The 12,796-nt window shown below is 53.8% G+C and overlaps 1 protein-coding gene across 8 annotated transcripts in view; it reads right to left on the bottom strand.

The window, feature by feature from the left end:
• Positions 1-466: 466 nt before the first annotated feature.
• RAP1GAP2 (RAP1 GTPase activating protein 2) overlaps positions 467-12,796 on the bottom strand; it is a 212,747-nt gene continuing 200,417 nt past the window's right edge. For 7 of the 8 annotated variants that reach the window (XM_043583426.1, XM_043583420.1, XM_043583423.1 and 4 more), the window contains 7 exons: positions 12,667-12,788; positions 10,191-10,304; positions 9,842-9,959; positions 9,224-9,350; positions 6,109-6,185; positions 5,672-5,710; positions 467-4,741 (listed from right to left, as the gene is read on the bottom strand). In XM_043583426.1, the coding sequence (XP_043439361.1) occupies positions 5,702-5,710; positions 6,109-6,185; positions 9,224-9,350; positions 9,842-9,959; positions 10,191-10,304; positions 12,667-12,788 (567 nt within the window). In that variant the 3' untranslated portion in view covers positions 467-4,741; positions 5,672-5,701. The remainder of the gene's footprint in view (positions 4,742-5,671; positions 5,711-6,108; positions 6,186-9,223; positions 9,351-9,841; positions 9,960-10,190; positions 10,305-12,666; positions 12,789-12,796) is intronic. The other variant, XR_006297784.1, reaches the window with a different exon arrangement.

The following is a 12,796-nucleotide window of genomic DNA, read 5'->3' on the forward strand; positions in this document are numbered from 1 at the left end:
GAAGAAAACTGGAGAATGGAGACAAATCAGTGGATAGCAGGGGTCTCAAACTCAGATGCCTTCAGGGGCCGAGCAAACAGGGATGAATGGAACGTTCCAGGTGTAAACAATAGAGAATGGTGGGGACTGCAGGGCCTCAGGTCTCACCAAAGGGGTAGCCACTAAGGAGTGCTGACCAATTTTGTGGCACTCCTAGGAAGATCCAACAACTGGTTTTTATGAGCAGAAAATTTACATTTTATATGAAATTTCTAGGTTGGGTTTTTTGTTTTCTCATTTTAATTGTGGTCTAAACATCAACTGTTTTCTAAACATTGGCAACGAATTCAAGTATTTTAAAAACACATTTCAGGCCAAACTAATACATCTACAGGCCAGATGTGCCCCGCGGGCTGCCAGTATTCAAGCTCTGATGAATGACGATGCTCAGGGCTCGGGGCCCCAAGCAAAGAAGTCTGAACAATGATGGACACAAAATATGTTATTTATTGTCAATTTCTGCAAAGACACATTTAAGCAACAAAATATACATTTGTCAACCTTTTAGAATTTGTTTTATACATTAACAAATACAATGTGCTACCATAGCAATAAATTAAATGTACATTATTTACATTACATAGGCAGTCGGGGTCTACGAATCACCTCCTCAAGAAGAGGAAAGAAAGAAAAGTCATCATCACATGGATCATCATTTCCAAGCTACACTTCTGAGGTTCTATCACACAAAGGAATCTCTTCACACTAGAACACCAGCAATCCCGGGCTGGAGCGTAGAGGGGAACGCCCATGACAGGGGAGAGTTGGCATACATGCTAAGGAGTGGGAAGGAGGAACTGACCGTTCCAAGTGGAAATATCACAAAATCAAAGATGATGGCATTTAAATTCCAGTCTTTCAGACAAACACCCTCTCTCCAGGGCTGGTAAGGCACAGGACAGAGCCACTGCCCCAACAGCCTCTCACTAGGCAGGGCTCCACTGTCCTTGGCCCTAGTGCGGGTGGTCTCCTTCCTCCCAAAGGGGCAGATGGGCCAGCTGAAAGGAAGGAGATGTGGGGTTGGGGTGGGCAAGGGGCTAGTGGTAAAAACAGGTATCAGGGCTTATAGAATGCTCCTTCGCAGCCTTGGCAAACTCCACTGACCCACCCTCACTTTTGAGAAAGGGAGCTAGAGATCTGGGGAGAAGCCGTGGGGTCCCAAGCATGGCTGTACGGCTGGGTCCCTGCCAGCCACCTACTTGACCCCTGACTATCCCCCACGACGACCTGTCTCTGTTGACTCAGAATCAAATGAAGAAGGTAATGTTTGCATTGGCACTTTAAACAGCCAGGGTAAGAAGTGACGGTGGCTCTCATCCCACCTCGTCACATGAGCCTACATTTTTATTAACCACCTTTGTTTAAGGGTCGGGGAGAATAGGAGAGTGTTCTTCTACCATTTTCCTTAACTTAAGGGGGGGGGGGGGAACTGAGCGTTAGTTAACTCCATCTCTGCCCTGGCCCCCACCCCTACAGGGCAGTTGAAGAATGGACGTTACCCGGAAAAGTCCACTAAAAATCTCTTGCCCTCCAGGTTTTCTCTGCTCAAGCTGTATCCAAAACCCCAGGGCCCTCACTGAAAAACTGAGAGACTATCCCTCCTGATGAAAAGAACAGAGACTGAGGCCCCACCCTGACTGCTGACAGCTCCCAACCAGTGCCCAGGCATCAGCAAGGCTCCCCCAAAACTCAGGGCCCCGGCAAATGCAGCCGCTTGTTGAAGGGACCATGTAGGTGGAGCAGACGAAAGGGCCCTGGGTCGTGGGTTCTAATCCCAGCTTTGCCACTCGCTGGTTGTGTGATCTCCACCGAGTTACTTCCCCACGGGGGCTGAGGTTTCTCGGCTGGATGATGATCTGGATGGATTAGATGTCAAAAGGGACCCGGAAGGCTGGGACATGGAGATGATGCCAACGAGGCTGAACCACAGAATGTTTTTCAGTCATTTTTCACTCATTCATCATTTTCCATTCATTAGAAACTCTAGCTAAGATCTTCTCTCTCAAGCTCTTTCTGTCTCTGCTTTTAAGCATCAACTGAGCGGAGGCAAATGGATACCCTACAGAGCCTGACAAATATCATTTCTCCCGTGAGTCAGGCAGTTCCCAGAAGCAGAGAGGTGTCCAGGAAACACCTCTCCTGTGTCCAGATCACAAGCAGAGCACCTCGAATACCAGCACGAGCACCGTCAGAATTAGTCTGGTCACAGGGACCAATGAGACTTGAGCAAATCTTTGAGCCCCAAGACTGGGCGCAGCAATGAAAGGAAGTTTTGGGCCAAGCAGATGCAGGAGAATATGGGGGAAGGAGCCTCCAGGAACCCACGCTGCCTGCCCCACGGTCTACAGGGGTGAGGTTAAGACTGCCCATTCCCTCCTCTCCTCCTCCCCCTCAGCCCTAGGACCTCAGCGGGGCTGGTCATGTATACTCTAGAAGCCATAGGATGGGCTTTCTAGAGAAGGTAAGACAGGACCCAGAGGAAGGACATTTTGGATCCAGTCCAACGTACCCCTAGTAACATAAGAAGGCAGAGAACCACTTCTCAGGCCTGCTTCGTACGGAGCACGGCTATGCCTCTGTTTCCCTGGACACGCCCCACCTTCCTGGCCACTGGCTCAGAGGCAGGGACAAAGCCCTCCCAGGCAGTGGGGGCTGCGGGAGCAGCAGCCAGAGCAGTGGAGGAAGGCGGGCATGAGGTTCCCAAGTAGGACAGGGTGGGGACAACCTGGAAACTCCAAAGGACCCCCAGACCACAACACAACACAGCATAACCACCAAGCAGCTGTAAATACCAGCTATCCAGAGAAGCAAACCAGAACCTGGAATCATTTTTTTTTTTTTTAAATGCAGCTTGACCTTCCAAGATCCTTCAGAAACTCAGCCAACAAAATGCTGCCAGAATCCGCAGACCTCGTGCCAGCAGCGGGTGCCGCTACAGTGACTTTTAATAAAAGCTACACAGACATTTGTTGACCTTCTCACTAGAAGAAATTTTACCGGACTAGTACTTTAAGTAAACACATTTCCCAGAGTGTGAGGGGAGAGGCCCGCCCAGCTTGCAAACAGGACCCGACAACGTCCACATGAGTGAGAGACGAAGGGTCAAGGTTTTGCTCTGATGGCAAAAGCAACAGGGGAATTGTGGCATCGGTCAAAAACAAGTAGAACATTGACTTGGGGCTGCTTTGACTTGCGAATAGGCCCAGATCCCACCGCAAAGAAAACATCTGGTAGAAATCCTTGTCGTCTGCTCATTGAAGTAGGAAGCCAGCCTGAGTCGCCCTGGCTGTCCTGTGTCCCAACGTGCACTTGAAGCCGTAGCACCTCCGAGGCTCTGCTCCTCAGACTCCATGTTTTACTCGTTTTACTTCACACCCGCCTTAACCCCCAGCAGGGCCAGTCAGCGGAAACGACCTTTCGCACCGCAGACAGGGAAGGGCAAGAAGCACGAATATGGGGCCGCTCCTGAGAGTGGGCTGGCTCCGCCCGAGCGGGCAGGGGGCAGGCAGCGTCTGAAGTGCACCCCCCGGGGGCCCAGGTGGTACAAATCTCACCAACGGGACCACTGCCTGCAGGGTCGTGACTGAAGAAGATTGGGGGACCAAGCGTCAACATGGCCAGAGGGCACAGCAGCTGGGAAGAGCCCCCAAGGTAGCCCTGGGTCCCCCGCAGATGCCAGGAGGACAAGCTGCAGAAGGACGTCGCCCCTTCCCTCACACCCACATTCTGTGCCCACACCCGGGCCTGGCCAAGCCTAACAGCTCGTGCCCCATGTCGCCTCCCCGGCTCTGCCCCAGGCGGTGGGCTGAAGTAACTCTTCCACGAGCCTCTACAGCCAGCAGAGACCCAGCCCAGCCCACGGCCCCAAGGTCCCCCGCAGCCGAGGCCCCAGAGCGCGACTTGCCAGCTTGCTCTCCCCGAATTCCTTCCCGCTCCGGGCTGCCCGCCCCTTCTTGGGGAAAACACCTGCCCCGAGCGGAGACGTAGGCACGGGGCTTCTCCCACAGCAACGGCCACCAGGCTGCCGCTGAGGAAGAGCACGGTGCCACCTCACGCACGTCCAGCTCAGTCTCGGTCAGCTGACAGCAGCAGGGACAGAGGCGGCGCCGGGCCTGATGTCAGCAAGTGGGCAAGGAAGAAGTTTCTAGCACAGAAGCACACGGTTGTGGGGGCAACACAGCTGGTTTCGATCAGGACACCTTGGAGGGCCGCTACAAATCTCTGTTCCCGGGAAAGTGGTCCCTCCGCCACGACTACGTGTATTCACCGCACCTGTCACATCCAGTGCTGCCCCTCTCCGGGTGCGGCTTCCCACAGGTGGCCTCCGCCCCCCACCTCACCACCCTCTCTGCCTCTCCTGTCTGTGTGACCAAGTCCCTAGGACCCACATTCCCTCCCTTGCCCGACTCTTTCCTCTACGGACAAAACAAGATGACGAAGGACCCAGACACACATCACATGGGGCAGTCAGGTGCAGGGGGAGCCCGGAGGAACGAGGCCTTGTCCGGAGAAGGGGAAGTGCTTGCAGGGTGCCTCGGCAAGGGGACAGGCAGGACGGTGGCCAGATCGGGACACTGGGACAGATAACTGGTCTGGTGGGCAGGTGGCCGGTGGGGCAGCAGGACTGTGACGGTCAGAGTAGTGGATGGCACCCCCAAACTGCTGGAACAGGAGCCTTCTCCAAGACAGAATCGGGGCTTCCCTGGAGGAGAGAAGGAGGGAGATGGTGACCAAATGGTGGGTAAGGAAGAAGAGAGCGTGCACCCAAGGCTATAGCCCACTGATGTGCTTGTGACAGGATGGGCCAAACACAAGGGGACAGGAGGTTACGCAGCCTGAAAAGTTGGGCATAAACACGGACTTGATGAACAGAGGCATCGGATGTACACGAAGGGGGGTAAAGGTGAGCATCAGAATTCCCACGGTCCCTTCTGCCTTTTCATAGATCAGGTTTATATAAAGTGAGAGGAGCTGTGCCCCCACCCCGCCTTGGTTCCAGCTGTGACTCACACCCCCTGTCCCGGGAGCCCCAAGGCAGGAAGAGGAATGGGCATTCAAATGGGTCTCCAGTAACTTTACCAGCAGGAGGTCAGGCCTCAGTGTTGTCACACTGGACCCATGCCCCGCTCTGCTGAAAACCACACAGCTGGAACGGGAGTCCTCCCCGGGGTCATCCAGTACAGTGTTTAGGGGGCTAGGGCACCTCTGAACATGATGGGGGGACACATTTCAGCCCAGAGCCCTGGCCAAAGACACAAGGAGGGAAAGGCTGCCAAGAACAGGGAGGCAAGGGGGGCAAATTGCAGAATCCCCCGTCCAGGGCAGGGAGGCCCGATCTGGGCTACGGGCCCCCTGCCTGCTGGAACCAGGCTCCTCCCAGGGCAGGGAGACCAACTGGGTAAGCCTGGCCCAATCCTATCAGGAAACTCTCCCCAGCCACACCGGAGGCCACCTGCAATCCTCCGCATCCAGACCTGCGCCCCATCACAGAAGCTTCGGGGAAGAAGCGACCGGCCCTCTCCAGCTGTCAGGATCTCTTTGGCCATTCTCAGGTTATCAGGCCACTAGTTCCCTGGTCTTAGAGTGGACACACTTTGCCACGTGGCCAAAGCAGGGCAAACACTCGACCCACCTTTGACAAGCGAAGGAATCCTCTTTCACATTAGTGACCCTGTTTCAAGAGAAACCCATGTAAGAGTTTTAAATAACTAGACAACATAATCTCCAGCTTCTGTGCACCCAGCTTTCAACTCCCTGGTGAGCTCAGGAAGGGGCATGAGGCCCCAGGAGCCAGCATTTCCCAGCTCACACCTGGTGTGTGTCCAAGGGTGTGACTCTAACACAGGAGGTGTGGCAGAGGTGGCTGGCACCCCCCAGGCTGATGCCTGCACCATGCGGGGACCGCAGCGTCACCCCTAGACCTGACCAGAGTTTTCCTCCTCCACCCCCTGTGATGTGTGAGGCACCCCCTTCCCCAGACCCCCAGAAAGGACAGCTGAGTTTTGGAGGAGGTTGGAATGCGGGATGCGGGAGGCTCCACCCACTACCCTCACCCCCCTGGATTCTTACCGCACTAGAGCTGGCATGGCTGAGCTTATCAAAGCGGAATTTCAGGTTTGACCTCGGGGAGTTTCTGCTTTTGGTATCTAGGAAAAACAGAAGCGTCCGTGAAAAGACCGTGAGGCTGTAGAGGTCACCGGGGCTGTGTGTCTCCGGGGCTGTGTGTCTCCGGCGGGGGGTGCCACCCGGGGGGTGGGGGTGGGGGCAGGAGCAGGGCCTCCTCCCTCCCCCAAGCACTCCGGCTGACTTGCAGCAATTTGTCAAAGCCAACTCTTTAAGTTTTCAGAAATGCGAGCTAGTTGGTAAACCCAGTCATTTTTTAAAAAATCAAACGATATAAGCTTACAATTCCATAAATTATATTCGTCAAAGGTACTAAATAGGGGCACCTGGGTGACTCAGTCGATTAAGCATCAGACTCTCGGTCTCGGCTCAGGTCATGATCTCACTGTTCGTGAGCTCGAGCCTCATGTGGGGCTCTGCGCTGACAGCACGGGGCCTGCTTGGGATTCTGTGTCCCTCTCTCTCTGCCCCTCCCCCCCCCCAAAATAAATAAACATTTTTTTACAAAAGGTAATAAACACTCAGAAGTCATCGCTTCCCAATTATTTCTCTGCATTTTATTACGATCTACTCTCCTCGGGCTATTTATGTCCATGGCGCCTGTCTGGTGCTCCTTCCCAACCCCGCAGCTCACCGCTAGCCTGAGATCAGCCACGGCAGGAGCATTTACACCACAGAAATCAGCAAATGCTACAAAACCAGGGCTTGACTTATTGTTTTGTTGTGTAGGCTTCCCCTGAGAAAACGCGAAAAATGTCAATTAAATGTGAAAATGCATTGTGTCTGTAGCCATTACATTATAAGCAGCGCCAAAAACCGAGTCCGTACCCTTCCAGTATCTGAAAACTGGTATCTGATTCAGCAAAGAGGCTGCACGTGTCACTGACAAAATATCAATCATCATTCATGTCAGAACTACACCTGTTGGTCATCAGCAACTTTTAGTTGCCTACAGATACCAAGGTTAGACAAATATCAGTAAGAATATGGGATTTATAATAAAGATTATTATTTATAAATTGTGTACTTCAGATCCTCTGTATCAGTAAAGTTTATAGTAAACGTGTGTGTGTGTGTGTGTGTGTGTGTACAGCAGGAGAGCCAGTTGTTAAACATTTCCCAGCATGCTGCTGGCAGGAGGGCCACTTGGCTTTGTGGTTTTCCTCTGGCCCAGGGAATCGGCAAGTCAGTACCCTCCACTCAGAGGCTGCTGACTTATTTCTGGTGCTTCGAATCAAGGGGTCCCACCCAGCACCATGAGTACCTGTCACTGTGACCTGCCAGTCCCCTCTCAGGGTCCCAGGGAGCCCAGGTGTGACATGACCAACGGTCGGGGCATCTGAGACCACAGAAGCCTGGAAGTCAGGTCCTCCAAGGGCACCTCCCTCCCCCTGGCCCCGTCTCTCCCCAGGCGCAGCCAAACAGTTCAAAACAGTTTCCAGATCTCTGCAAACTGACCCTGGTCCTGCAGGTACCCAGCACAACTTCTGCGAGGCTGGGAGTAGGAAGTAGCCCTGGGGTTACATAATGCGCCAGGGAAGGGGGTTGAGAGCAACATGCCATGTGGTACGATAAGAGGAGATGGAGTTACCAGGCCCATTCGAGGTCCCCTTCTGCCCTGGGTGACCTTCAGCAAGTGGCAGACACTCTCTAACCCTCCCATTACTCAAAACTTTATTTTGATATGTACCAAGTAGGAGCCAGGCTTGGTTACAGATTGTTTCATTCATTCCTTCAATATTTCATTAAGCGTCATATTTTTAAAAATCAGAGTATCTGTATTACTACCCACTTTACAGATGAGGAAACTGAGGCTCAGAGAGATGGACCTATCCATGCCACAACCAGGATAAGAACCGGGCTCTGCAATGGCCCGGCACAGGGGGCAGGACTAGAGCAAGCGCATGAACCAGCTCTTTCTGTGTTTCTATCACTTGACTAGCGTTTCTCAGCCTCAGCTCATTGACATTTGGGGCCAGATAATTCTTTGCGAGGGGGGGGGGGGGTGCTGCCCCTGTACTTTGTAGGATGTTTAGTAGTATCCCTGACCTCTACCCACTGGATGCTGGCAGCACACTCTCCTCCCACAATCCTGAAAATCAGAAATGTCTCAATATCGTTAAATATGCTCTGGGGAGGCAAGAGTGCCCCCCCGGTTGAGAACCTCTTACCATTGTTTTATTCCTGTTATTTAACAAACATTGAGGTTAACAGTTCTTTTCTTTTTAATGGTTTTTTGTTTTTTCAGTTTATTTATTTATTTCGAGACAGCAAGACAGCAAACACAAGGGGGGCAGGGGCAGAGAGGGAGAGATAGAATCCCAAGCAGACTCTGCCATCAGCATCTTGAACCCACATCCTTCTCCCATTTCTCCAGACACCCCTGATCCACAGCCCAGCCACCCCTCACTGCCCACTGTGACCCCTTGCTGATCTCTCTCTCTGCGCCCACTCCCCATCAATCCTGTCTGCTCGGCCAGCTGCGGCCACCAAAACAGTCTTTCGCTAGTCCAGAAGGCACTGCTCCACTTAAGACCCTCCAAGGCTCCCCTCACCAGCAGGATGACACCCAGCTCCTTGCCAGGGTCTCCATGGAAGCCGCAGCCTGGCACCCTATGTGCTGTCTCCTCTCACACCTTTCCCGTAGATGAACCGCAGCCCAAGGAACCATGTGCGGTCCCCTCCGCCTGTCACACTCCTCCTGCTCCGTAACCTTGCACTGTCAAGGTCACAGCGTGGCAGAGGCACCCGGCATCAGTAACGGGGGTGGGGCAAGAGAGCCTCGGCTTTCAAATCCCAACTTCTCTACTAAAAAAAATCACTGCACTTTCAGAGCCTCAGTTTCCCCACAAGTAAGGAGACAAGAAGAACACAGGTGTCTTAAGGCTGATGAACAGATGAAGCAGGCTAGCAGAGCTCAAGGGCCTCACCCTTTGGGGCCGAAGCGGAAACCGCCTGACTGAGCGTGGCTGGGGCTCACGCCCACGAACAGTGGTCAGGACACAGCCCCTGTCCCCTCCCCCCGCCAGCCTCATGGTGCACATGCCCAGACATCACTGACCTGTAGGACTCCGGCTCATGATGATGGGGGTGGCGGCCGCCCCCAGGCTGGGGCTTTCGCTGCTCGGGGACGGGCTGTACACAAACACCTCCTGCTTGAAGGGTGAGGTTGTGGACGGCTGGCTGCTCTGGGGAGAGAGGCTGGGTGAGCAGGGCCAGCTCCGTCCTCAGCGGCACCACAGGGTGACCCGCGCCATGGCAGGCCTGCCACAGGTCCCCAGCAAGCTCAGGGCGGTCACTGCCTCCCACTGGCACACTTGGACCTGCTCTTTCTGCCGCCCCTAACCCTGCCCCCAAAGTGCCCATGGCCTGGCCACACAGAGCACCGGCCCTCTCCTCTCCAGCCAGGAGCCCCATGGCACGGACACACACCATTCAGTGCAGCCTCCGGCCCCCTGCTGCTGCTCCGGTGCCACTCTGCGGAGACCCCCCCGAACCACTGCTCCCAGAGAGCAGAGACGGCTGACTGGCCCGCCTCTTGCTTCCCTACCTTCCCTTTTACCCACAGGGCCTGGGAGGGGCTCTTCCCACAGCAGTTAGTTTGATGCAGACAGCAGGGGTCTGGCTGGGCCCAGGGCGCCCCGCCCTGCTCCCCAGGACGGGATGGAGGTACACCTACCCCGCTGTCACACTCCTCCATAGCCTCGCCCTCCCCCGCCGTGCTGCTGAAGCTGCTGGTGCTGGAGGAGGAGCGGGAGATGTTGGCTCGGCCGTTCTCCTTCAACTTTATGAAGGGCCTGTGGGAACAGGAGTGGGGCAGGCCCCAGTCACTCAGCGAGACCCCCTTCACCGGCAGGGCAGACCTGGCAGAGACTGAGCTGGCCCGCCAGTGCCTCCCCATGCCCCTGCCTGTTGCCTTTCACGTTTCCAGAGAATTCTCAAGGCAAAAATGCTGGCTGTCAGCAGAGAGCATATTCCAGGGCTCCGAGTGGCTAAAGTCAGCCCTTCCCCCACCCTCACTCTCTTACTTCTCCTTGTTGGGGCAGATTTCCGGAGAGCTGGGATTGGATGAGGCCTCAGACTTTATCTCTTGAGAAGAGTGTGCACCATCCGGGGTCTTGGGGTTGCTGGATGCACTGTCACTAAGGAAACAGGAATGAAGAGGGGTGAGGCCATGGGACTGGCCCCTAAGCCTCCACCCCACCCCCAGGCCTAGGACAGCCAACAGGCTCTCAGCCCCATGGGCCTGAGGGGTCACAGCACGCCTACCAGTGCACAGCCACCACTTCCCTGAGCCCCACTCAGACAGCAACGGAGAGTGGGGTTTTCTGCTGCATCAGGCTATTCTAGGCTCTTGGATGAGCCAAGCTCTATCAAGCAAGAGAACTCGCTGATGCTCCTGAGCCCAAGTCACTCCCCACTTTTGCTGGCCATCTCACCTTGGCAGAGCTCTAAGTCAAGAACAGGCCACAGGCGGGATGGAGTGAGGTCTACAACATCCACTCCCACAGCAGGCAAATAACCCAGTGCACGTGGACTCCTTGGCAGTGTGGGCAGGGTCACCGTGCATAAGTCCAGGGGACACCCTTCACACAGACCACAATATGAGCTCCCTGGATCCGTGTGACAAGGTGGCCTTTTATGCTGGGAATGGCACCTTGGTAAACGGGCTACTCTCGGCCAAGGGCCCGAGGGCTTCCTTCTCCTGTAGTTTAACAAAGACCATGTACTGACACCTACGATTTCTACTGCGCCCCCTGTTGGGGACAAGTTGGCCTCGTCCTCAGTGCACTTTTATTTTTACAGCAACCTTACTGAGATACCATCCACGTACAATACACCCACTTAAAGTGTGTAATTCAGTGGTTTTTAGCATATTCACAGAGTTGTACAACCATCACCACGATCTAAGTTTAAAACATTTGAGACCCCCATAAAGCAACTCCAGACCCACTCCTAATCACTCCCCATCCCCCCCTCCCCCCAGCCCCTGGCGACCAACTAATCTACTTTCTGTTTCTATGGATTTGCCTCTTCCAGATGTGTCATAGAGACGGAATCACACAACGTGTTGTGTTTTGTGACTGGCTTCTTTCCCTTAGCATAGTCTTTTCGAGGTTAACTAAGTTGTAGCACGTATCAGTGGTTCAACTCCTTTTCATTGCAAAAAAAAGTACCCCATTGATGAATATACCACATTTTATTTATCCACCTTGAGCTATTACAAACAGCCAGGAACATCTGTGTGCTGGTTTTTATGTCGATATGTGTATTCTTTCTCTGGAGTCTCTACCTAGGAGTGGAACGGTCGGGTCAGATGATAACCCCAAGTTTAACTCTCTGAAGAACTGCCAAGCTATTTTACAAAGCAGGTACATTAGTTTACATCCCTACCAGCAATGCCTGGGGATTCTAGTTTCTCCATATCCTCTCCAATACTTCTTATTATGTGTCTCTTTGATTATAGCCACCCAAGAAGCATGAATGTCTCAATGCCCTTTTAATGAGGTTGCTAATGACCTCCTAATTGTCCACCCAAGCAGGGGTTCGGGTCACAGTGCAGGGCTTCTCTGCACATTGACACTGTGGACTCTCCCTCCTGGAATCCCTCCCCTCTGGGCTTTCTCTCCCTCATCTTCCCTCCCTTTCTCCCCTTGCCCTTAAATGCTGGTGTCCCCCAGGCATTCTATACACCCCCCTGAGTGGCCATATTCATTGATCCATCTTTGACTCCCTTCTGCGGTCAAGGCCTCTCTCCTAAGCTTAAGACTTTCATCCTGACCACTCAGAATTCTGCACTTCTCTGCTGGGCAGGCCACAAGGACTCTCACATGTACTGGTTCCAAACAGGGTTTTTCATCCCCCTCTGTAAACCCACCCCTCATCCTGCATGCCCAAGCTCGGGTCCTGGGGTCACCATTCGGGGTGACAGGCAGACAACCTAAATGCCTCCTTTTCCCTCACAAGACTGTAAGCTTCTGGAAGGCAGGTTTGTGCCTCCTGTAGCTCTTGCTGGAGCACTGACCCCAGCATGTAGCAAGCACTCAAGACATGTTACTTGCTGAATTAAAGGGCAAATGGTCTCACCATTAAAGGATCAGAAAGACAATGAGCAAGAACAGGTTAATACCATGCAGTATAAGAGCTGCTTTTAAAAAGACAGAAAACATTCTAGAAGCCTAAGGAAAGTTAATTAACTGTCTTGGCAGGGAAGCCTTCCATAAGAGGGAACATTTGAGTGAGCTTTGGGAAAGGAGGCAAAGAAAGAATCCAAGCAACATTTCTAGTTTGGGTCCAAATGCGACACGGACAATTCTGGAAGGTCCCACACAGAGACTGGCCAAATCTGCCTCAGTGGACACAGCAGAGTGAGACAGGTGCCTGAAGTGGGGACCAAGGTTGGAAGGAAGCCGTCTCCCGAAGCAGCGCAAAGCCCTCCCTGAGGTTGGCCATCTGGCAGCTGCAGCGGTGGAAGGACCCACAAACCCCTCACTGGACAGTTACCATCGTGTCCGGCCGTCGCCTTGGCCTTCAGCGCCCGTGTGTAGACGGGGGAAGAGTCCCGACCGCCGCTTGATGGGGCTCCGCGACTGGTTTTTCACGGCTGCTGCCGCCGCCACTGGAGGCTGCCGAT

Source organism: Prionailurus bengalensis, chromosome E1 (assembly GCF_016509475.1).
Source record: "Prionailurus bengalensis isolate Pbe53 chromosome E1, Fcat_Pben_1.1_paternal_pri, whole genome shotgun sequence".
NCBI classification, from domain to species: Eukaryota; Metazoa; Chordata; class Mammalia; order Carnivora; family Felidae; genus Prionailurus; species Prionailurus bengalensis.